The 25,704-nt window shown below is 36.0% G+C and overlaps 2 protein-coding genes across 4 annotated transcripts; one reads left to right on the top strand and one right to left on the bottom strand.

Annotated features, from left to right (window-relative positions):
- Positions 1-1,365: 1,365 nt before the first annotated feature.
- On the top strand, positions 1,366-4,035 carry LOC130726146 (B-type cell cycle switch protein ccs52B). The gene is made up of 10 exons (XM_057577376.1): positions 1,366-2,014; positions 2,114-2,236; positions 2,339-2,443; positions 2,542-2,721; positions 2,838-2,900; positions 3,012-3,206; positions 3,292-3,393; positions 3,487-3,549; positions 3,661-3,729; positions 3,827-4,035. The coding sequence occupies exons 1-10, from the start codon at positions 1,532-1,534 to the stop codon at positions 3,878-3,880; spliced, it is 1,437 nt and encodes a 478-aa protein (XP_057433359.1). The 5' UTR covers positions 1,366-1,531; the 3' UTR covers positions 3,881-4,035.
- Positions 4,036-9,452: 5,417 nt separating this feature from the next.
- On the bottom strand, positions 9,453-14,578 carry LOC130722716 (telomere repeat-binding protein 3-like). Of its 3 annotated transcripts, none has more exons than XM_057573538.1 (9): positions 14,215-14,578; positions 12,981-13,126; positions 12,094-12,883; positions 11,765-11,995; positions 11,592-11,671; positions 11,164-11,399; positions 10,726-11,040; positions 10,583-10,646; positions 9,453-9,982 (listed from the first exon to the last, which is right to left on the bottom strand). In XM_057573538.1, exons 2-9 carry the CDS (start codon positions 13,059-13,061, stop codon positions 9,770-9,772), a joined length of 2,010 nt encoding a protein of 669 aa, XP_057429521.1. In that variant the 5' UTR covers positions 13,062-13,126; positions 14,215-14,578; the 3' UTR covers positions 9,453-9,769. The 3 variants fall into 3 exon arrangements, with proteins under 3 accessions (XP_057429521.1, XP_057429522.1, XP_057429523.1); XM_057573539.1 differs by having other exon boundaries at positions 12,981-13,121; XM_057573540.1 differs by having other exon boundaries at positions 11,765-11,986; positions 14,215-14,577.
- Positions 14,579-25,704: the final 11,126 nt, after the last annotated feature.

The raw sequence follows: 25,704 nt of genomic DNA, 5'->3' as shown, positions 1-25,704 counted from the left end.
ATTGTAGAAATTTAAAGCAACTCATGACATTGAAAGTATACTTAAATACCTCTTTGATGTCGAGTTATAGTGTATCCTAGTTGATGTTTGGAAAATCATTAATGCCTCAAATGTGAATCAGATCCTCCATTTCTTCAGCATGAGCTTCAACATCAGTGGATGTCAATCGTATTCTCACTACACAACTCATACATGAGTTCATCCACTAACATCCATTTCGTGAAAATCTACAAATTCATAACTTGGTTACAACTATCTACAAAATCGCGAATTTTTAAACAATGTCAGTTACAACATCAAACTATTAGGAACGTAATGGGCAGAAAAAAGCATACAACTTGTTGTTCTGACCTCTTAAACAAGTCTCCACTAGTTTTCCTTTCGCCTTTGCTCGATCGGCTTCCCAACTTCACTAGCTTCGTCGCCAATAGGAGCTCAAAATAGCTTCATTTACACTTTATTATATCTTCAAGAACTACATTTTGAATTTTGATATTTAATTAGAACTAGACTTAAAATAAGGTAATTTACTTTTTTAATATATTATTTAATTTTTTATTTCAGATGACAGGTTGCTACCAGCTACACATGGTAACCCTGTTGCAAAGTAAATGTTCTCGTCTTTGATGTATATTTTTGTAAGTAAATGAAACAATAACACCGAAAAATATGTCAAATATGAAAAAATATACAACTATCCACCGGTAGGAAGCGAATAGTATACAATGATATGATACAATATTAAAAGAATTGCAAGTTAATTATAAATTAAATAAGTTACCGGCGAAAACCCATCAATGACCTAACCAGCACGGGAGGAGAAACACACACTAGAGAGGACATAACAACCACGGTTATGTAGCGCACATAGTGGAGCCATCATTGGAACACCATGCGCATATTCGCACATATCACACTTCTAAGCTTTAGAACGGTTTTGATTTGAGGGAGAAACTGAATGCGAGAAGGCTAATGGAATTGATGAGACGTGGCACAAGAATTTTACAAGCAAATTAACAAAATAAAAACACAGAGTTAGAAAACTCAGCGATAAAACATTTGCTAAGCAGATGACACTCGTCAAATGTCAAACAAATTTATTATCATTGTAGATAAACCCTCCGCCAAGTTTTCCTTGCGAGACTATTACCGTCGGTCCTTGAAACAAAGCAACCGCATCTTAAGTAGGGTGAGAAATTTTGGTAGGAGAAGGGTATCAAAATAACATTAGGGAATTGAATTCCAACAAATGGATGAATGTTGGACAGAGCAAACAAAACAAACCTTAACGGCTACTTGAGAAACCTAGTTTGGTAATTGACCATTGAAATCTGTTTAAGGAAACAAATTTATGAGCTTACCAATACTGTTCCCTCTTTCTATTTCAGCTCCACAATCCGACCGTTGAGAATCTTCTTCTTCTTCTTCTTCTTCAACCCTCTCTCTCTCTTTCTGTCTTTCTACTATTCGCTTTCACAGTGAGAGTTAGAGTTCACCATTTCTTCACTGAGAGAAGAAGCAAAACCCAAAAATGGAGTCACCACAAGCAAAAAAAACTGGGTTGAACCTGCCATCTACAATGTCAGGGACATCACTACGCCTCGAAACATTCTCTGCATCATCTTCATTCCGATCAATCTCGAACCTGTCACCATCAAAGCCTTCAACAACCAGTGACAGGTTCATCCCGTGTAGATCGTCTTCGAGGCTGCACACATTCGGCCTCATTGACAAACCCTCGCCGGTGAAAGAAGGGAGTAACGAGGCTTATTCCAGGTTGTTGAAGTCTGAGATTTTTGGTTCTGATTTTGCTTCTCCTTCTCCTTCTTCTCCTGCAGGTAACTCTGGTTCTCCGATGAGTAGTCCCAGCAAGAATATGTTGCGGTTTAAGACGGATCATTCTGGACCTTCCTCGCCGTTTTCGCCTTCGATTCTTGGTCACCATTCTGGGTTCTCTTCTGAGTCTTCAACGCCGCCTAAGCCTCCGAGGAAAGTTCCCAAGACACCCCACAAGGTAAGCTTTGATTATTCCTCTTCCTTTTTGAATTTTGAGCATGAAATGTAATTGGGTTTTTGAATGTTGATTGATGAAACTGGACATGAATGTGTGCAGGTTCTGGATGCTCCTTCACTTCAAGATGACTTTTACTTGAATCTTGTGGACTGGTCCTCACAGAATGTTCTAGCTGTGGGGCTTGGAACTTGTGTTTATCTCTGGAGTGCTTCAAACAGCAGAGTGAGTCTATGCCTGCCAACTGTTTGATACAATGTTTATGAGAAACACCTCTCAAGAAGTTTATTTAAAGTGGACTTATCTTTATGTGGTTTTGTTCTTCAGGTGACTAAGCTTTGTGACTTGGGGCCTTATGATGGTGTTTGTTCTGTCCAGTGGACCAAAGAGGGTTCTTTTATTTCGGTCGGTACATCGCTTGGTCAAGTTCAGGTACCTTGTTGCTAGCTCAATTTGATTTGGTTTATGATTATCCATTCATGTATTTGATGATTGAGAATAAGAGTGAGAACTTTGGCCTTGTGGAACAGGTTTGGGATGGAACTCAATGCAAGAAGGTCAGAACAATGGGAGGGCATCAGACAAGAACGGGTGTCTTGGCATGGAATTCTCGCATTTTGGCTTCAGGGAGCAGGGACAGGAACATCCTTCAGCATGACATGAGGGTTTCAAGTGACTTTGTTGGAAAACTAGTTGGCCACAAGTCTGAGGTAAAAAGATTATGTAAATTATGTGTTGTGCCACACACACAATGAATGAACTTGTTATGTTAAAGATCAATTGGAATTATAGAAATTGATAGCAGTTGTTATCCTTCAACTTGCAGGTATGTGGATTGAAATGGTCCTGTGATGATAGGGAACTTGCTTCTGGTGGTAATGATAACCAGGTATGCCATTTTGTGTAATGATTAAAATCAAACACACAGAAAAGTGTTTTATTTTATCCTTCTTGTTTGGTTTTACTACTGACTTGCCTCTTCTAATGTCATGTTTTGTAGCTTTTGGTATGGAATCAGCACTCTCAACAACCAGCTCTGAGACTTACAGAACACACTGCTGCTGTGAAGGCCATTGCTTGGTCACCTCACCAGAGCAACCTCCTTGTGTCTGGTGGTGGAACTGCCGATAGGTGTATTCGTTTCTGGAACACTACAAATGGCCATCAATTGAACCATGTTGACACTGGGAGCCAGGTTTATTTCTCAGCTCTATAAAATAATCCTTATTCTGACATGAGAGTGTCTCAGCAAACTAATTCAATGCTTAATCAATCTGCAGGTGTGCAACCTTGCTTGGAGTAAAAATGTGAATGAGATAGTAAGTACTCATGGGTACTCCCAAAATCAGATTATGGTGTGGAAATATCCATCACTATCAAAGGTATTACTTTACTTTTAAGTTTTGACAGTTCAAGATATTTTAGAGACATTCCAACCAGAAAATGTCTTAACAATATTGACAAATTTTGATTAGGTTGCAACTCTAACTGGCCATAGCATGCGAGTGCTGTACCTTGCAATGTCTCCTGATGGTCAGGTACTGATATATGTCCACATAACATGATTCCTTTTCTCTGTCATACAAATAAATTATTCTTGGTTAACACCATCTTTAATCTAATGTGGTGCATGCACTGTACAATTGCAGACAATAGTAACTGGTGCAGGGGATGAGACTCTGCGGTTCTGGAATGTTTTTCCATCAATGAAAACACCTGTAAGCATTGTGATTTGTGACCAATTTTTCAGTCATGCTTATTTTTTTCTCCAATGCTGCTTGGCCTCTCCTAACTTTTATTTTTAATTTTCTTCAGGCCCCAGTTAAAGACACTGGCCTTTGGTCACTGGGACGCACCCAAATTCGATGACCATTAGCACGGCTCCAGTGAAATTCTTATCATTACCAAAAGGAGAAAATTATCTGTATATGGATTGATACTGTCATTTGTTATTGATTACCATTAGTCTAATAAATTGTGTAAAGTTTTCATTCAAAATTAATGGTGTTTTATAGTTGAATTCATAGTCTCTTGTTTTTTCATTCTTTTTACTGCAATCTGTTACAGCTTTTTTTTTTTTCCCGAGTCTTTTCCCCTCACCACAATTGTGCACATGTATAAGGCACAATTGCCTCAATGACAACAACCTTTTAAGAACCAACTTTACACTTGAGTAAGAAATTAGAAAGGTTTTCGCGCTGTTACAAGTTTACAGTGAGCATATGACCTCAAGCTATCATTTTTGTGCTGCATATGGTGAAGCATCCTCTAGTTGAAGCTTTCTCAATTGACATTTAGAAGCTAAGGCAGGTTGTTATAACCTTCTACAATGTGCCAATAGAAGCACCCTCTAGAGATGTAAAAAAAGAAAGAAGATAAAATTGCTAACATAAAACGGAGTACAAGGCAGGCAGTATTCTAACCGTTACATCAGTCAAAAACCAGAAGGCTCACAGGCAAGCATGCTGAGGCAAAATTTCTGCTACTGTTAGCAATCTTCATGATATCAATTGAATCCTTTCCAATATTTCATTCACATCAGGCCTCACATTCCTAAAACATGCACAATATTTGGCACAACAAATTTCCCAAAACACTGCATAAAGAACAAAATATCCATGCTTCATTCAATTTTCTGTTGTCTAGCATGCATCGACAGTAGGGCCTCATGTATTTTGAACTGCTTACTGATTCCCCACCAACCAAAACAATCATACCATGCTTAATTGAAGTTCTAAATAGGACAATCCGGTAGAAATCCTTGAATGATGGAAATCATGGTAATTTTCAAACCGAAAAATCATACAATCCAAAGTAAGCAATCTGGAGTTCATAAATTGAGATTGGAGGAATCCTCTCACGTGAAAATTATGTTTCTCTTTCATTATGATGTAATAGTTACACCATCTTATTTCAAGTAAATTTACAATGCGATACAAAAACGATAATAACTTTTTTGGTACATATAAAGCAAATTTCTGGGTGGGGGTGGATATATTTGTTTTCTTCTCATATAGCATGTCCGATTCCACATTTGTAAATGTGAGAATCGATTATTAGAATCTATTTTTAGGTGTTTGAAATTAGGATTTATCATTTCACAATTGATCATAGCTTCTAATCAATTCTGGAATGAACCTACAAATCCTAACATGTGCACCAGACTTAAAGTCAGCTTGTCTTTCATTATTTCACTTGTGAAAATTTCATTCATTTTTTATTATGTATATCATATTCTATCATTATTTTATTTTGTCCACATCAAACACACAAAATAGAATAAGAGCTTATCTAAACAAGTTATTAACATAAATCTTTATTCTTCAGGTGACACTTTCTCATTTAATTATTTTATATCTAAACATATTTATGAGAAGTTTTTCTATCCTTTAATATAATTTTGTATGAAAAGACTCTTCTAAATTTTTACATTCAAATGAAAAAAAAAATTAAGATCAATATTTAGGCTATATTTGGCATGTCATTTCAGCTAGCTTATAGCTTATTTAACTAGCTTAAAGCTTATTTGACTAGTTTAAAAGCTCTTCAAAAGTGTTTGGTGAAAGAGCTTATTTCAGTAGCTTAAAGCTTTAAGCTATAAGCTATCTCAGGTAGCTTATAGCTTATTACATTTATTCTCATTTTTATCCTTATTATTTTATTAAGTTCCACCATTACTCTTATATATTTATAAAAACACTAAACATATTTCCCCTCACACTTACGTATGCAGTTCCCGCCATCATTCCCGCCACACCGCTGCGCACCACAAGTATTAAAAATATTATATTAAGATGATAAATAACTTGAGTTAATAAAAATATTTAATGTGATAATAATTTTAATATTAATATCATATAGGTATTAATGTGAAAATAAATTAATGTTAAATATAAAAAGAATTATACAAGTATGTCATTTTACAATTTCAGTTTGTTCAACAGCTAGTTTTACCAAACACTTTTGTTTCAATTACGTAGCTTTTCAACTTTCAGCTAGCTTATCAGCTTTCAGCTTTTCAGTTATCAGCTAGCTTTTCAGCTTTCAGCTATCTTATCAGCTAGGCGTGCCAAACATAGCCTTAAAATAAAAAGCAGTTTTAAATATTTGTGAACAACTATAAATTAAGAAACTTCATATAATTTCTTAAAATAAAATTACTTATTCATATAATTTTATATTCACTTTTTAAGAATACACAAATTGGCTCTTAATTAATTGTAAGATTTTACATAAAACATTTTTTTCATAAATGTGCTCAATATAAATCAGTTACATATTTTTTACATTGAAAAAATAAATTCAACCCTCCAAGGATTAATTCGGGAACATTCCCCTCTCTAACCTACATAGTACATATCCTCAACTCTTACCTCTTGAGCTATTGCTTAAGGACAAATTCACGTATCCCCAACTCTTACCTCTAATTCCTTTAGAGACAAATCAATTACATTTGAAATCACTTTAATTTTTATTGCTGGTAAAAATAATCTATTTAACTAATTTTAACAAAATCAATAATATCTAAAATTAATTGTGTCACTTTCAAAAAATTAATTGTGTCAAAAAGGTAATCCAGATACACACTCAGTTTAGAACAAATTCGAGTAAACAGCCATTCTGGTCCTTGGTTGTGTTCACTTATGATGAAGTGGTCCTCAGCTGTTGAAAATGGTCTTTTTTCATCCCTTAATGTGTTGCCGTCGGTCAAGTTAGTCCTCAGTTCAATTTTCCGTTGGTCCCTTAGACGGAAATGTCCAAATGACAAGAATTTTTTTCCACGCAAGTGTCCTACGTGGCACCTTCTCTTTTTCCCTCCTAGAAAATAATGTCAAACTAATCCCTAGTTTATGCTTCTTCTTCCTCCTGCTCTTCTTCTTCATTATGTTCATCTTCATCATCCTTCATCTTCTTTATCCTCCTCATCTTTCATCATCTTCACCGCACCAACCACTCGCATCTTCCACCTAAATACATGAACATGTGCCATCAAAATAAGCCCCTTTGTTCACAAACACCAACCCGTAAATAAAGAAAGTAATCAAAATTCACAAACCAAAAACTTCTCTATAGAACTCAATTTCAGTGATGAATCTGAGCTCAAACTCACAAAAATTTCACCATACAACACCAGATTTAATATAATGAATACCCACCCACAAGGCTACCACTTTAGTGATTATGCAGCAGCCTTACTCATATAGAATGAAATAGTAAATCCCACCCCCACATACTGTATAACCCAGCTAATTATTTCCCATTCTCGATCAAAAATCCAACATCACAGATCCATCGAAGAAAAGCGACGACGCATGGCGCGGTGGTCAGATCTGGTGCGCCGACGAAGGCTCCTCTCTCTGGGTTCACGGCGGAGCTTGAAGTGGTAAGGTGCGGCGAGGCGTGGAGAACTCACGGTAGTGGCCGGGTCGAACGGCAGCATCGACGGAGGCTTCTGGGTTCGATTTATTCAAGTGTTGGTGTTGGGGTTTATCCTGGTTCGATTATTCATCATCTTGTGGCTGGGTGAAGGGCTTGGTTGAGGCTTTGTGGTTAATGTGGCAGGGACCAATTTCTTGTGAGGAAGAAGCGATGGTGGTGGTCGATGGCTCAAGGACGGTGAGGTTGGTTGTTGCTTGGTGAGTTGGTGGTTTAGTGGCAGGGGAAGTGGGAATGACACTGTCATGAATTATTGGAGGGAGAAGTGGATTGGAGGTGAGGAGTGTTGGATGGAGATGGTGTTGAATTGAAGGATTGAAAGTGGGTAAATTTAGGATTTTTACTTTAGTATGTTCTTCTTCATCAATGACCAATCTATTTGGGTTTTTTCTGGATTTTGTTGAAGAAGATGATGAAGATGGTTGAAGATGAAGAACTCCATAATGATGAATATATTTGAAGATGAGGAATAAGGACGAACTTGACATTATTTTCTGGGATGGGATGATGGAGAAGAAGAAGGAAGAGGGAGAGAGAGAGTGCGGAAGCTTGAGGGACTATTTTGGTACCAATGAGGGACGAATTTGACATTATTTTTTGGGAGGGAAAATGAAAACGTGCCACGTAGGACGCTTACGTGTAAAAAACGTGACATTTGACATTTTCCGTCTCAGGGACTAACGGAAAACTCAACCAAGGACGAACTTGACCGACGACAACACATTCAGGGATGAAAAACAACCATTTTGAAAATATGAGGACCAGTTCGTCATAAGTAAACACAATCAAGGACCAAAATGGCTGTTTACTCGAACAAATTCACTAATTCATTTGACGCGCTAAAAGTGGTCAATATTGTCCCCCCATTGCTCTCCAATCATGGAACGAGCCACAGAGACTCCCGTAAGAATAAAAAAGAAAGGGAAATGTCGCTTTTGAATATGGATGAGATGATGCAATGAGGCCTATAGCCAAGGGGGTTTGTGGATTTTAATTATTTATTCATTTATATAAATGTTATATCAAATCCTAAGTATTTAGCACATCCTCTAATGTTAATTTCCATCACTTTCATTTTTCTCTTGTTTCTAGCATATCCTCTAATTTCAATTAAAAGTGCAATAAAAAAATCAACTCTTTGTGGTAGTTGTAGCTAACATGTCACCATCACATAACAAACTAAATATATATTTTTGTATAGTTATTTTATTAAAATTAAAAACTAGCATGTCACCGTCGTATAAAAACTAAAAATATAGTATTGAATATTTGAATACCATACCATGTTATCCATTTCCTCAGCCATTAAAAATAATGATTTTCTCCCTGAAAAAGGAAATAAAGTTTTAAATGGAAAATAAATATTGCGTGGTGCACGTGACATGGAATTTCGTGCGAGGTGCGGATAAGGATCCCATAAGAGAGAGAATATTCTGCATTGCATCAACAATGTCCTCAAGTCCACTTTGTCTTCATCTACTTTTGATTTGATAAAGCACATCAATTCAATTCAATCACACTAGTACAATACAAGATCATAGTCACAAGTTCATCATAATGGTGGACCCTACCCTGAGCTTATATATATTGTGGTCTATACGATTTCTATAAGATAATGATTTCTATTTTTGCAAGTTACTTTGAGTACATTACACCAAAATAATTACGCAAACCAATTATGATTCATTTGGTGACACTCAATCATTAACCAAATCAAAGAAGTAATTTAATCATTAATTTAACACATTATTTTCATCAAACTTCATTTAACATATGACCTCATCAGACGAGTTATCTCTTCCGACAAATGACTTTTTCATAATTGAATTTACCTTTTTACTCATAATGTTTATAAAAAAAAAAACGTTTTTACTCATAATATTAGACCAAATCAAAGAAGTAATTTAATCATTAATGATTTAAAACAATCCAATTGATTGTTTCATCATTAACAGCAAAAATTAAGCCAAAGACAAACAGAAAAAAAAAAATAGTACAAAGAAGGTAGGTAAAAATATGAAATTCATTGAATAGAAATGAAGAAAATTTAACAAGGAGTTTTTCCTTTTTCCTATGTCATGTCGTGTTGACATTTCTAGATACATTCATAAATGAAATTGAAATTAACAAAAAATAAAAGAACAATGGAATTAACAACCTTATTGCATCAAATCATTTACAAATGCCAACCTGCATGCAATTTGGGGCAGGCAAAGAATTTGGTGTGAGAATATTACATGAATTTGAAACAAAATGTACAAGTTGAGTCTTCTTATGTTCTTCTTCTTTTTCTTTTCCTGTCAGCAACACAAGTAGTCCTTTCTACACCTTCAACAAACATGATCTTTCAGGTGCAGCTTCTGCAATCTTCAAGGTGCCAGGTCCAACTTGGGGCTTGCCATGTTGCTTGGCTTGGTGCTGAGACCAGTAAGAGTGTGCCGCCAAAACCCTATCTAATAGCTCCTGGGGTACTGGCTCTCCTCTCCTTTGTTGAGGGGAGATGCTTGCAGTGTGCACTAATGTCTTCCATTTATCCTGCACAACACACCAATAGGTTTCATCATTTAGCAATCAAGCAATGCCAGTAGCATTACAAAGATATGACCAGAAGAGTTCTTATAAAGGGTAGAGAAACCGTCACCTCTAAGCTAGCTTTTAGGGTAGAGCTAGGCCTAACTCAGGTTCTAAAGCATCTAATGACATGTTTAAATCAATTTTCTCTTTACTCAGAATCAATTCTGGCAGACAAACTACTCATAAGAATTTCTCCTCATGAATTGATTTCAGATGCAGAATCAATTGTAGAAGGATTTCTAAAATGCAGCTAATATATGGGGACTTTATCATCTTAAGAAAATATGCATAATGCTCAGGACAATATTTATGCCATCAGCCATACAAAAACCAATACAATGACAACCACGAAACAGAAATTAAAGTTGGATAATTAAGCCAATCATTTTCTCCTAGGTAACAAATCTTACTTGAAAATCTCTTCAGAATCAAGCAGGAAACAGGATCCGACAAGGGCCAAATCCAAATTAATTATAAGAAACTTAGATTGCCATTAACCATGTAAAGTTATATCTAAAGTTAAAAGCAACTGTCTGGAGGGAAGGAGAGAAAAAAATGTACCTTTAAGTCTACATAAGTCCTGTGGTCTGCATTCTCAAAAGATCGCAACTTAACATCACGCCACCTACATAATGTAAACATATAAGCAATCCTGTTCTGCTGTGTATCTTGAGGTAAAGCTGATATTGATAACATTGTAGTACCTTCCAGTTCCAAGTTCTTCAACTGCGTGAACAAGTGCTTCTACCTCATACACAGTAAATGGCCTCCTGGTCCGACGCTGTGCATAATCAGCGCGCTTGGTCTTCTGACTTGCAGGAACCACAGCTAATGCTTCAGCACTAGTTGGAACGGCAACTATCGCTCTGGAATCTGGTGTTATATTGTCAACTGTTGTGTCAGTGGGGGAAGAAGTGGACTCATGGTTACTTTCAACTAGGTTGCTCGGATTTGTCAGCAAGGACGGGTCAAGTAAGGTACCAGTAATCCCTGAATCTAGGACAGGAGTTTCGGGGGACCTAGAAAAATCAAATGAACAATTTATTAAATTCAACTGAATAGTGCTGATTCATAAGCAAAATTCATTTACTTTTTTTGTCAAATGATCATGGAAAGAAACTATGTCATCAAGTTTGGCTCACCCAATAGGTTCGAATGTTTCGCATTGGGAAGAAGGACCGCCACCAACACAAACAGCTGGAGAAGCTAGAAGAGAACTGGGCTCCAACGTGAAACTAAGGGTATCGAGATTTTCTTTGCAAGATATACCAGTCTGCATAAGTGTTCTATTGTCCTCTCTAACTTTTTTCCCCTGAAGAATTACACCAACATGCACACCACCTCCGAGTATAGCCATCACAGATTCCATGACCGACCTCTACAAAAATTTGAAAAATACACACTGCAAAGGTTAGAGTCAGAGAAAGACAGTCACATGTGGGATAAGTAGAAGATACATTGGCTTGAAAAAACACAGATGACAAGCATCGATGAAGCTTTAACAACAATAATATTTTTTCTGAAAAGAAATACTAATGCTGTCGATACATTTCATTATTAACATTTATACCTTTAGTGAACCGACAGTTGCAGTTTCAGGAACCTCAATATAAAGCTCTGGTATCTTGAATGACTTAATGCTAAATTTCACTGTTCACAAGTTACACACAGCACATAAGTTACTATTTAGTGTAATGAACAATAAAGATAAGCAAAATGAATAAACATAAGGGAATGAGTTACCATGAGAATCCTGTGGGACAAGAAGTTTTGCAGATGAGCAAGGTTTGTCTCCATCCACTCCTTTCATAGGTGAATTAGACACACTCTCACTGCTGAATCCTCCATCAGAAGTTACCCCCGAAACGTGGTCAAAGAATTTCCTCCTCTTAGCAATAGTGCTGCGCTGGGATCTTTCAAATCCGTAACAAGCCTTCCTCTTCCGATAAAGAGGTACTCCTAGATCTGCAAATTCTATATTACTGTCAGTGGAAATGACAATCACTCAAATAGACATAGTATAGGCATCAGATGTTGAAGCATTTGGTAGAACACTTTTAAAGGCATCTTACCAGATACAGGAAGATCACATTCCTTCAGCTTTGGAGCAACCTTCCAGTATTTGGACGACAGCAGATTCTTGATTCTTCGGTGGGCAATGCGTCGTGGAGACCTAAAGGCCTTTGATTTTGTGCAAAGTCTTTTGCACCTTAAAAGGTTTTCGTCATCATCTCTAAATTCTAACTTACTACCATTCCCTAGCTTGGAAAAAGAAGCACTGGGAAAAGATTTACGTGGATATTTAACATTAACTTTTGAGTCAATTAGTGCAGGAGTAGCATACAAATCTAATTGGTCCTTCAAACCATATTTATCACCCAAAGTTGATCCCTGAAAGTCTGAACTGCCAGCTTCTTTTCCCTGTCTAAATCCATTCTTTATTATACCATCACAAGAATCCTTAAATTTTTCATGTATTTCCACTAATCTATTAGAATAATGCACATATTTTTTATCCCGGTCGAAAGCCTCAGTCTTCACACCAGTTTCGACTTTTTCCAAACAGTCAGAACTATTATTTACAGAAACATATCCTACTAAACAATCAGGCTTGGAATGCAGAAGAGGTTTCTGACTACTGTTTTGAGAGGCTACCTCATTCTTAACAACACTCTCTGCACAATTTCCCTGACAAATTCCCTCCATTGTCAATGGTTTAACAGCAGGCTGAAGATTTCCTTCAGATGCATTGCTAGCAGCAGAGCTTTCACTCTCCTGTAACAACTTTCCAGCTAAAGATGCCAATAGGTCGAAAGCACATGCTTGACCATCCTCAACGGAATTTCTAAATGGACCCCTCCTCTGAACAATTGTCAAAATTAAAGGGATTAAATAGAGTTCAAAACAAAAACAAAAAATGGAACATAAAACCATTCCCATAAGTGCAGCTAGTACTTACTCTCGCAGATCTAGGAGCTTTAGGAATAACAGGGACTCGAAAGCCGTTGAATCCATAATCTGCCTTCTTCTTGAACACCATAGTTTAAACATATATTTATAAGCTCGTCAAATAGCCGGAAGCATCAATTCACCAGATCCTCTTTACTGTCATAAAGATTGAAAGAAAACCCACATATCAAGTTAATTCTCACTTTATTGCTTTATGCAAATTGAGAATGCAACATCACACTACCACTGAAACATTTGCAACTACTTTAAATCAGCAATTACTACACACACATACACACATATCGCCAAACAGTTGGCGGTTCTTCTTCACACACTACCAATGAATGCAAGTTGAATGATCTAATCTTCAATTAACAGGGACAATTTCAATTAATATGGATTTATATAGGAGGTGATTAATTAAGACATCCTTTACAATTTTGTTTGCCAATTGTACAGCATGAAGGCAAAAGGAGCATTCACAAATGAATACATAAGGAAAGATCAAGATCAGATTTAAAACAATTCCAAATACTACCCCACTTGATTCACAGATTCAATTTCATTGAACTGGACATAACAATGAATAAACTGACTACACATAGAAGGAAGGGATTGAAAGCTGAATCCACATCACGGCAGTTACAAAAACGGTTATAAAATGGATTCAGATGAATTTCATGAAACTGTATGAAACAATTATGAAATAACCGCATGTAACTCCATGATCAAACCAAAAAGACACACACACACGTTTAAGGGTGGAAGGATCATAAAATTCAACACCATCAAAGCACCAATTTATGAGTACTAATTCTCTGAGATCAACCAAAATTGAACCATTTCCGATAATCAAAGTTGATGTGATCTTTCAACTGCAACAATTCAGGCTAAAATGAAAAAAAAAAAAAGTCACACCCCAGAATTAAAAATTCATAATTTTCACATTGAAACAAACCAAAACCAGTTACACACACAACAAACAAAGCCTAACTTCCACGATCGGATCTCAATTCTGAACTCCACCCCACAATTTTCCAAGAACCAAAAATGAATCTTTTTAAGTCAGAAACCAAATTGCACACAAAACACCACCACAATTCCCCTCTCTGCATCACCCAAATTCAACAAGAACTATGCAGAGTTGAGAATTGATCCCCGCCATGAACCCATGATGAGATCACACCAAAAAAACCGAAATTCAAAACCTCTGACATGCAACAAAACCTCTCAAACCAACATACCTGAACAACATTCGAGAACAAGCAACGATCCGAGGAACCAAATTACGATCAAGTAACTGAATTTCCGAGGAAAGCCATTTTCCGACAGAGGAAAAAAGGTGCAAACTTTTGGTGCGCAAAACAAAACCCAGATGAAAATTGTCCGAAAAATGCAAGATCTAAGGGAATTCAGGAACTGAATCAACAAAACCAAACTCCTCAACTTTCTCTCTCTTTGAAAAAATATTGAAATTTTTTTTATTTTCTTTTCCTCTTATTTTCTTTCTTGTTTTGTGAGATGGAACGAAACAATAGATAGATAGAATAGTTGATAGAGAGAAGAGTTTTTAAGAGGACAAAAACCCACCAATACCATAACCAAAAACCACGCAATAGTGGCCTTAAACCCTTTATATCCAACCTGGTTTTGACCACATAACCTGAATAGCCGGTAAAAGTGCATTGCTACTTGTTATAGAAGGTTACCTTCATCCCTACCAAAACCCTCTCTATACCCATTCTTAACCCCTCAACACAACCCCTATATGGATTGCTTGTGACACGTGGAAGTGAAGCAAAGCCTTTGTGGGAGAAATAAAGAGATCATGGGGCAGAGAGATTAGAAACATTGGGATTTGCCTTTTCCTATAAGGGAGTGTGTGTCCTTTTTTTTTCTTTTGGATTTCGTATGTTTATCTCTTTTTGTGGTCCATCTATTTTCTTCCCTTTTTTGAGTTAGTTTATTTTTCATGATTATTAATTTTTTGTGTGCTCAATAGTATAATCATTTGTCCCCGAATAATAGCTCAAGTTGTAGGAGTTAGGGGACATATTCGATCCTTAACAGGTGTAATTTATCTTTCCGATGTATTAAAAAAAATAGTATAATCCTTTGCTTATAAAAAAAAGACCACCACGATAAAATATGTTTTATTACCATAGATGAGATTCGAAACATTAATTTATGATTAAAATAGAGTTAGCAATCACTAGGCCACACATGTTAAGTGGGAAGAGCTAGATGACATAAAAGATTGGGTGAGATGAAAAATAAAGAATCCAAAATTCAAACTCTAAAAAAATACTAATATACTAATATTACTAATAACTAATATTTGCCTATAAATAAAACTACACCACACATAGTCCATTTTGATTCCTTTAGTTATGTGTTTATGTTGTTATATATGTGGATTTCCAAGTCAACAAAAATAATGTTTTCTTTTTGGTGTGTATTGATTATTTCAATAATTTTAGTTTAAAATAACGCATGTTAGAGATGACCCGTTTCCAATCCACCGACCCCTCTCCATCTCATCTTCTATTATCTTCTTCATTACATAGAATCATACCAAACGTAATTTTGGGGTGGATGGGGTGCAGGACTCTCGGACCTTCTTAAAGAGATAATATTAGTAAATGTACATTAAAAAACTAGGCTGAGTAACTATCATTAATTTTACTAACTGCTAGCACGAGTTTTTTAGGCTTCAGTTTTTGGTTTGAAAGTCCATCTTGTAAAATAAATTTTACATTTATAATGTATTAAGAAAAGGTTGTTAGTTGATGATAATAATACAATACAAAAGTAGAAAAAAAAACTATATGTTAGGAGATTTATTATAGAAAATAATACTTCACACCGCAATAAATACTATTTTAATTTTTTTTCTTATATCATTTAGCAAAATAATTTAATTTCTATACACCATTAGCATAACGTCCAGGGCCGGCCCTGGGCATGTGCAAGCAGGCCCACAGCCCAGGGCCTCCAAAAAAGAAGGGGTCCCAAAAAAATTCGAATACTTTCTACAACGTTTTTACTTATAAAAGCGCTGTAAATAGTCAATCTTTTAAAGCGCTTCGTACCGCTGTATACTATTTAACAGCGGCGAGAGGTCCGAAGCGCTGTAAAAGGACTTTTTTTGGCTTAGTGTTCCTGTTAAACTTTCTCCAAAAAAAAATTTATGGGTCCATTTTTATTATTAACCCAGGGCCTCCAAAATGTCAGGACCGGCCCTGATAACGTCATAACCTGACAAATGAAAAAATATTTCTAAAATAATTTCCTAACGACTATTTAAGTGGCAAACTGCATTATAAAACATGTTCATACCTATATATCCTTCGCCTTCCTCTATGACTTTCATGTGCATTATGCGATAATTATTCACTCATGTGAAAACTCTCATATTTTCTCGTATAGAGTTTTGTGTCTATTTCTCTTTTCACATGTATTAAATATGTGAAACCCTTTAAACATTTATAAAGAGAGAAATAGATCAATGTTATTAAACTCGACTCAATGATCAACTCGATCGGGACATTTTGTCAATAGGTCAATGGCCCGACGACTACATCACTGATTAATTAGATCGATTGACTCAATTTGCATTAAAAAGATATTCATTATACTGGGCTACTAGCTACCATTATTTCACTAAACATTGTTTCATAAGAAAAACATAAACACAAAACTTCACAACAATTTATCAATTTATCGTCCTTGCCCAATTGTCAACGGGTTTTTATAATTGATCATCAATTAATTTTGTTAAATAACAGTCATGAGGGTTTTCAAACAGGTAAAGATGGCCAGTTGAAGTGAAGCAGAGTAAGAAACACAATAAATCAGAGTCATGAATCATTACTAAAGTTCTTGATTTGTAAGAACTAAGAAGAATGTCTGCACTTCATTGTTTTCACTTTTGGGAATATAACATCTATTATCTCTCTGAGCCCTACCACTAACCGCTCACCGCCTCTAACGGTGGCACCAAGTCGCAATTCCATTTCCTCGGCTCGAAGAAGAAGAGGATGGAGAGTTTGGCAAGAATTTCCACTACAACATTTTTCTCTTTTTGCAACATCTGAAAAATGTAGCCATATACACAAAAGGTAACTGTTTTATTTTTCACAACTTTATGCAACAGTTTTTTATCGACTCTTGTTTCGGTGTTACCTATTCCCTTTGATAACTGTTTTTCATACTTTATGGTAACACTGAGAAAATGTAACCTATTATGTGGAAAATGCAACAATTATCGCCTAGTTGCTATTTCCTGTTATTATATAGAGAATACTTATTCGGTGTTGTTAAAACATATGTTGCCTAAAACGGAACATTTATCACAACATGCACAAACTAATACCTAAGGCACCTTTAGACAATTTTTTTGCTCGTTGCATATACCCTTGTTGTTAAAAGCAAAAACTAATGTGCTCGAAGAACATTAGGCATCCACCTAAAACCATCCATTTTCTTATTGATAAAGATCCTGAGAATTCCATTGTTTTTCATTCTCTTCTTCTCGACAATCCTTGCAGATCAGAGAAAGGTTTGAAGAAGCTGCTTGAAGTAGAAATTGCAAACCTATTGAAGTAGGAATTGCAGAATTATTGAAGAAATGACTTAATATTTCCAAACAATGAAGATGCCTGGTTCATGGCTGTTAGCATGGCCACAGATCCCAAGTTTATGATCGATTAAGCTCTAAAATCAATTCCTTCTTTTGTTATAATGTGGAAGGCTGCTCTAAAGCTTGTTGATAAAGAGGAAGATGAGTTACCCTTACTTCATAAAGTTGTGGAAAATTGACCCTTAAATGTGGAGCTTTGTATTTAGCTTGCTAGGTTGGAAACGCATGCTGAAGCTAATAAGCTTCTTAGAAGAGCAATGGAGATGGCGCTGGCCAAGGGGCTGAAGGAGCGAGATTTAAGGATTACCTCTGCCAAGGTTGAAGAAGCTAATGAGTCTTATATGGACATTCCTTTTATACTCAATGAGACTTTGTTGATGGAAAGAGATATGTTGAAAGTGGAACCTAGGGTACCTTGGGTGGAATGCTCGGTCAATAGAGAAGCTTGGTTGCAAGAAGCTAAGGCAGAAAAACGTGTTGGGTTCTTAAAAACTTGCCTAGTGATAATTTTCCTAACCATTGGAACAAGATATGCAGAAAATTATTGGGAGAGAACATGGTTTGCTGGTGCAAAAGAATGCAAGAAAAGAGATTCTATAGAGACTAGCTATATATGGTCATGCCTTGAGAAACTTGATGTAGGATGAGAGGTTATGGATCCAAGCTGCGCAAATTGAAAAAGGATATGGTACCAAAGAAGCTCTTTGTCTTGTGTCTTCTAAAGCGAAGTGGCTTGCTGGAAATATGCACGCAATTCGTGTTATTCTCGATGCAGCTGAGGCTATGTTTCGCAATTCTATGGATATACTCCTTAAACCTTTCAAGCTAGCATTTGAAGAGGAATGGTTGTTCAGTGACGCCAGAATGAACAAAAAATGCCCACCAAGAGTATGGATGAAATAAAAAAAATTGCGAGAGGATTGATTGACATTCAAAAGGAGAAGGTATTGTTATTTTGCGGAGTGGGCAACTCCAGGAATTGCTTGCTGAGGAAGCAAAGCGGCTTGTTGATACTGAGAAGCAGCTTCATCAATTGAATGAGGCTAAAGAAGCATATATATATAATGATGGAATGAAAAAATGTTCTAACTGTGTACCACTTTGGCTCTCTCTTGCTAAAATACTTGAAGGGGAGAGTGGACTAAATGAAGCTAGGGAAGTTCTCACAAAGGCTCAAGAAATGAATCTCAAAATCTTGAACTATGGCTGGCTACTGTTAGAGCATAATTGAAGCATGGATTTAAGGAAGAAGTAGATAAGTTGATGGAAGAAGCACTACAAGAGTGTCCTAGGAGTGGTATTCTATGAGAAACTTCTATTAAGATGGATCTTCAGCCCGACCGAAAAACCAAACTTAGGGATGCACTTAAAATATGTGACCATGATCACCGTGATATTGTTGCGATGGCCAGATTATATTGGCATCGTCGAGAGGTGGGCGAAGCCTGGACTTTGCGGGATAAGGTTGTAACACTAGCTCTTGATGTTGGAGGTTTCTAGGGATTGTTTTACAATTGAACTCCGATATGGAAATGTGCAAGACCAAGAGTATCTATTGAAGAGATGTGTTGCAACGGAACCTAAATATGGAGAGAAATGGCAAGCAATCTCAAAGGAAGTTGAGAACACTCACCAACCGACAAAATCCATCTTGGGGAAAGTGGTGGATGCAATTGATTACGAATAGAATGCAGTTAGCATCCTTTCTAAAAAATGAATAGTTATAAATAATTGAATGTTTATGTCTTTTTTTTTGGTCGAAATGTCTGTTGTGTATATTTTTGAAGGAACTCTTATACTATTTTCATCTTGTTGATGAAAAGAAGTGAGAACAATACCTTGCAAGTTGAAGTGCTGGAGGAGGTGGAAGAAACAACAACAAGGTCACCGAAGAAGAGGGTCTGAGCAGCGGAAGAAGAACCCGAGAACATAGCAGACTCACACGCGACGCTGACAGCTAGGAACGAAGCGGCGATAAACGACAAAGTTTTCCAAGGTCCAAGCAAAATTAGAAAGTTGGAAACCTAGGGCAGGAAAATTTAAAGCAAAACTGAACCAGAATCATGAATCTCTTTCCAAAATCCGTGTCGTAAAATGCAGCATAGGTTCCTTTTTTTTCTCTCCAAAACGACATTGTTTTGATGTAATTTTTTTAAAAACATTGGATGACTCACTGGTCCAACCGAGTCAGACCCGAGTTAGCGGTTATTTAACTGAACATACCGAGTCGATCCAGTTCGCACTAGGTCAATTGCATGGCCGGTCCGATGTGCAACTCGAACCGGTTTGGTGCTCGATTCATGGTCTGATCAGTTCGAACTGAGTTTAATAACATTGAAATACACATAATGTTTCACTTGAAATTATTATGTTTTTTTTTTGTAAACGACATTATTATGTCATATGAAAGGATTCAAATCCATTTTATGACTTCCTCTTCAATCTATATGTGTCTTTGGAACATTTGTTCTTAACTTCTGCTTTTGAACAATTCAACTTCAAGCATTTTAACTCTTTTGAAGGAGAAACAATTGCCTCTTCCAATTCTATAATTTAGCAATTTACAACTCCATCTTATTATTCCAAAAAAAACTTCAATAGATTGACGCCAAATTAAAATGATCATAAGATTTTCAATCTCTTATAGACCTTCTAGAGGTCAATCTATTTGTTTGACTTTTAACTTAGTCAATTTTAGGAGTAATAATATGAGTTTTTTCCCCTACTCTTCATTTTAGATCGAAACAATGCTTTAGCATCCTTCCAAACTTAGGTTGATATTTTTTTTTTTTTTTGCTTTAATCATTGCATTTGAACATCAACCTATTTTAACCCTTTGAAGGTCCAATTCTCTATTTTTGTATCAGAATATGCAGATATTCAACCTTTTTAGAGACAATTAATCTACTCATATTAGGTGAAATTTGATGCTAAAAGATGCAGGATACATCTTAAGCAAAACTCTTTATTACTTTTATGTAAGAGTTTAATAGATATGCACTGTCAGTGTAAAGTAGTTTTACACTGACAACCAATCACAGTATGATACGTAGGAGAGTCTGTTACATTTACTTTAAATTTTAATTAAAACAAGAATATATTTTCTGATTTAGCGGAATACAATTGGATTTATGTGTAAACAAACTTTACACTGACAGTGCAGTAAGAGTTTAATAGATATACACTGTCAGTGTAAAGTAGTTTTACACTGACAACCAATCACAGTATGACACATAGGAGAGAGTCTATTACATTTAATAATTGGTAACGTAAACAATCATATATTAGAAAGGGTTTAATTACACTATTAATATATTAATATGTGATCTGATGCAACAGTACATAAATAAAATTGCACAATCACATTAAAAAGTTGATATGGATGTGCTCTTATACTTTTACATTAAATTCGAGAATGGGCACCAATTCCATCTTTTTTTTTTTTCCATCTTTGAATACAGAGAGATTGTGAGTAAAAATTTCCAATGTATCAAAAAAGAGATTGTGAGTAAAATGATAGATAAATTTGATCAGTTAATTGATTTTAAGAGCTATGTACTTGAAATTAGAGACTTCCCATTCGTGCAATTAAACAAAAGAAATTATTCTTTTACATCGGAAATATAAATTGTACCCACTAGGAATTGATTCCTGAATTTCCCCATACCCAACCCATATGTCCCCAACTCCTACCACTTTAACTATCTGACGGGAATAAAGAAATTGTTGTTACAAGTCCACGATAATGACATCATATTTCTTTGGGTTAATGATTAAATAATTCTCTGAGTTTGCAAGTGAGTTGGATTTTAATCTATTTAAGAAAAATTATCGTGACTAATTTGATTATTAATCATATTTTTTTCATTAGTATCACCTAATTGACCCGTATGAGGTTAACCCCTGTGAGATTTTAAAATTACGTGAAGTGGATAAACATAAACATATCTACGAATTATTTTTCATACACACACTTAAAAGTTATTAAATCATCAAATAAATATTTAAAAAATACAACAATCTACCGACTGTGGTTGAGATTATTGGTTGGGGGTAGACATCATACTTGAGAAAGAAAAAAAACTGATGAATAGATTTAATTAATTAATAAAAAATTGAATAAATGTAAGAAAAGGGTGGTTTATAAATATGGAGAAGAAAAAAAAACGAGGGGCCAAAAATTGTAGGCAGTTATTTATCCATACCTTTACGGATAATGGTTTCGTGTCAAAGTGTGTTTGGTTATATTATCACTTTATCTCGCTGACATCACCCACATCCAAAGTTCCTCGGGTCCCACACTCCCTCATTATTCGTAACGTGTCATTTAGTCAATTGTTTTTCGGGTCACATTTAACCGCCGCCATTGGGTTCGGGTACTCCAATGGATCTTATGTCTCTTTTTGTTTTGATTTTTTATTAAACAAAAGTTTTTAATTAAATACATGGCACCGTTTGGAAGAGCTTATTTGAGATTATCTGATAGTATAAATTCTTATGTCAGTGTTTGGGGAAGCTTATGCAAACAACTTATGATCAGCTTATTTTCATAAGTTATTTATGATAGCTTATGAAAAAGAGTTTATGCTTATATATGATATATTTTCAATTTATTTTAATAAATTTTTAAAATAACTTATGAATAAACGCTTATGTCATAAGCGCTTATGATTATAAGCGCTTTATTAAGCTGATTTGTATATGTATAATTGGACTTGGTTACCAATTGCTCTACCAATATTTACCAACATTGTTTAACTACTTAGACTTAGCAAGTGTTCCTTAATTTGGGTCTTATTTATGTTTGAGAAACGTACAAGTTACAAACTTTACATGTGTAGTTTTCCCCTCTTTACTATCCTTGTCGACGTCTTCTAATTTTTTTTTTCAGATGCTTCAATATATTTATATATAAAACATTCTAGTTGTAATTGACTTGTTTTTTCTCTCCTTTTGGAATAGTCTCAACTCTCAAGCTTCGTAAGCAACTTTCATAAATTGGGAAAGATCAGAACGCAACCTTGATCGGCATCTAATTATGCTAAAAACGTGTAGTAATAAGACAGGAGATGCTGTTATATTATATCTATGATAAGAGTTAGGTCTTTTATATTTAAATTATCATCTTTTAGAAAGTATATCGAATAATATTTGATTCCCATCTTGTTTGAGAAAATGCTCGTTCTTTTTATTTTACCTTCAATTTTAATCATCAAAATATAATATTTTTTTTTACTTTTTTAATCAGTTTTAAATTTATACTTTTCATTTCCCTGCAAAAAATTATAGTTTTGATAATTGTGAAGAAAAATGTCTACTCCTTGATTTTGGCAAGGCTTTAATGATAACAACAACACAAACAAAAGAAGAAAATATGAAGATGAAGACTTGTAATAGTTTAAATCTTTAATGTTTATCTTTACTGATTTCTAGCTTAGATTCCATTTTAGGAAGGAAGAGCATACTAAGTTCCATAGTTTGCATTGCTCACAACAACACAAACAAAAGAAGAAAATATGAAGATGAAGACTTGTAATAGTTTAAATCTTTAATGTTTATCTTTACTGATTTCTAGCTTAGATTCCATTTTAGGAAGGAAGAGCATACTAAGTTCCATAGTTTGCATTGCTCTATGATCTTTTAAGAGTATTGATAAACCTGTGAAAAATGCTTTAAAATGGTTTTTTAAGATTTTGCATGGTAAAGACATTAACTTTTTCTAATAGACTACCAGTTTTTGGTATTCTGATAATGGAGAGAGAAGAAACTAAGAGTAATCGGTTACCACATGGAATTAATCGATTACCCGAAGAAGGTTAGGGTGTTTCACTGGGATCGGTGTCTTGGGCAGTTTCTTTCGTATCTGGCCCAATCGAATCTTAGTTATTGTGTGAGTCAAAATTGCTTTATTTCTCACTTATGCAATTTCAGACTTCTCCTAACTTGTTGCTCTTATCCTTGGGTCTCTCTATGTGATTTCTAAAGGGTTTTCTACACATTATAAATAGTTTTCCATTTCTCCTAAACACAATATAACACATTCATATTTTCATATATTGAGAGCTTTGTAACTTGTGTTCATAGTGTGTTCTTCATATATGTTTTTCTTTTGTAGGGTTTGGGTCAGATTTACCTTTATGCTGCAAATCTTCTTTTATCTTTGATCAATATGTGGAGTTGATTGCACCATAGGATTTGGTGCGTGCATTAGTGCAAGGGGAATTGTTATTCAGACCCCCACCTCTATTTAGACCCCCAAAAATATGGGAAATGTCTAAAATACCCTTAATGAAATTTTTTTTTTGAAAAATACCCATCCCTCCATCCTCACCTTCTTCCTAATGCTTTGTTGAAACCCCCCCCCCCACCCCCTCTCACCACATACTCTTTCTTCTTCCAAACCCACTCTCTACTTCCCACATTGTTGCCGGCCACCGCCTCCACCACCCACGCCACCGCCGCCGTCGTCCTCACCCAACACCATCACCAACGTCGCCACCGCCGCGTCGTTGTCAGCCGACTTCTCCTACCTCGTTGCCATCGTCATCTGCTTTCAACGTGCGATTAAAACATTTCTGACCTATAACAGAAACAGTAAATAATTTGCATATTTTCTTTTGCATTTCAGGATGAGTCTCCCTGAGTCATATGAAGTGAACATGCCACAAGAAAGGCAATTAGCCAATGTAGAAGATATACATGATGTGTCAATTGCAGCGGACTACACAAAACAATTTACCACAGACAGGGTATTTTCATAACCAATGAGTGAGTTTATGTCAATAAGTTGAATTTATACGTGATGTGTATATGTGTTAATATTTTGTAGGTTTTTGCTACTCGGGAGGAGCTTTTGGATTGGGCTAAGAATGTAGGAAAACAACATGGCTTTGTGATCATAATTAGAAGGTCTGATTGTGGGAGCAAGGGCCGTGGGAGTAAAGGCAGACAAGTGGCTACTTTGGTGTGCGAGATGAGCGGAAAGTACAAACCATACAAGCCTGTGTTGGTGCGGAAGGGGACAAGAACCAAGAAATGTGATTGTCCGTTCAGGCTCAAGGCGAGATACACATCAGAAGATAGTTTGTGGAGGTTGACTGTAGTACGTGGCGACCACAACCATCAGCCAGCCGAGACTCTGGTTGGCCATGCCTATGCCGGTTGCCTTACAAGTCAAGAAAAGGATATGATTGCTAAAATGGTTGACAATAGAGTGAAGCCAGGTAACATGTTGCTTGCATTGAAGGATGTCAACCCTCAGAATGTGACTACCATAAGGCAAGTGTACAATGAGCGGATGACACACATTAGGGCCAAGAGGGGACAATTGTCAGAGATGCAGCACTTGATGAGGTTGTTGGAGGAAGACAGGTACACGCACTGGTCCAGAACTGAAGAGGGTTCCACGGTGATCCGGTCCTTATTCTGGGCCCATCCAGTTTCCATCCAACTATTCAACCAATTTCCTACTGTTGTCTTGCTTGATAGCACATACAAGACCAACAAGTATTTGATACCATTGTTGGAGATGGTTGGCATGACATCAGTTGGATTCACATACACAATCAGTTTTGGCTACATGTGCAATGAACGTGAACCTGAAGTTACATGGGCACTTCAAAAACTAAGGAGGTTGCTACTTAAAGAAGAGGACATGCCTAAAGTCATGGTTACTGACAAAGACACTGCTTTGATGAACGCAGTTACAACCACATTCCCTACAGCAGCTCACTTGGTATGTCAATTCCATATTTCTAAGTGTGTGAAGGCAAAGTGCAAGCTCACTATCCAAGACAAGGAGATGTGAGATGATGTCGGGGATGCATGGAATAGAGTCATGTATGCCGAGTCAGCGGAGGAGTTTAATGCAGGCATGAACTTCTTACGTTCACTTGTTGGAGAGCACTCTGACCTCATGAATTACATTAAGGAAACTTGGTTTCCGTTTAAGCACAAGTTTGTGAAGTATGCGAATGACCGTTAAGTGCACATGAGTAACACAACTACTAACAGGTACATTCTTAGACACTGACATTTCAATAAGTTTGTTACATTCATTAAGTATATATTAAGATGCACATTATAACTTTAA

This window comes from Lotus japonicus, chromosome 6 (genome assembly GCF_012489685.1).
Source record: "Lotus japonicus ecotype B-129 chromosome 6, LjGifu_v1.2".
Classification (NCBI taxonomy): domain Eukaryota; kingdom Viridiplantae; phylum Streptophyta; class Magnoliopsida; order Fabales; family Fabaceae; genus Lotus; species Lotus japonicus.
Note: the sequence above shows the minus strand (reverse complement) of the source record. Positions and strands in the feature narration are given on the sequence as shown.

Excerpts from the sequence above, each read along its gene's own strand:
- LOC130726146 (XM_057577376.1), top strand. The coding sequence starts at position 1,532 with ATGGAGTCACCACAAGCAAAAAAAACTGGGTTGAACCTGCCATCTACA. Across the intron at positions 2,901-3,011 it reads CTGGTGGTAATGATAACCAG|CTTTTGGTATGGAATCAGCA; the intron begins GTATGCCATTTT and ends CATGTTTTGTAG. Across the intron at positions 3,207-3,291 it reads ATGTTGACACTGGGAGCCAG|GTGTGCAACCTTGCTTGGAG; the intron begins GTTTATTTCTCA and ends ATCAATCTGCAG.
- LOC130722716 (XM_057573538.1), bottom strand. The coding sequence starts at position 13,061 with ATGGTGTTCAAGAAGAAGGCAGATTATGGATTCAACGGCTTTCGAGTC. Across the intron at positions 11,996-12,093 it reads ATGTGATCTTCCTGTATCTG|AATTTGCAGATCTAGGAGTA; the intron begins GTAAGATGCCTT and ends ACAGTAATATAG. Across the intron at positions 10,647-10,725 it reads GAAGAACTTGGAACTGGAAG|GTGGCGTGATGTTAAGTTGC; the intron begins GTACTACAATGT and ends TACATTATGTAG.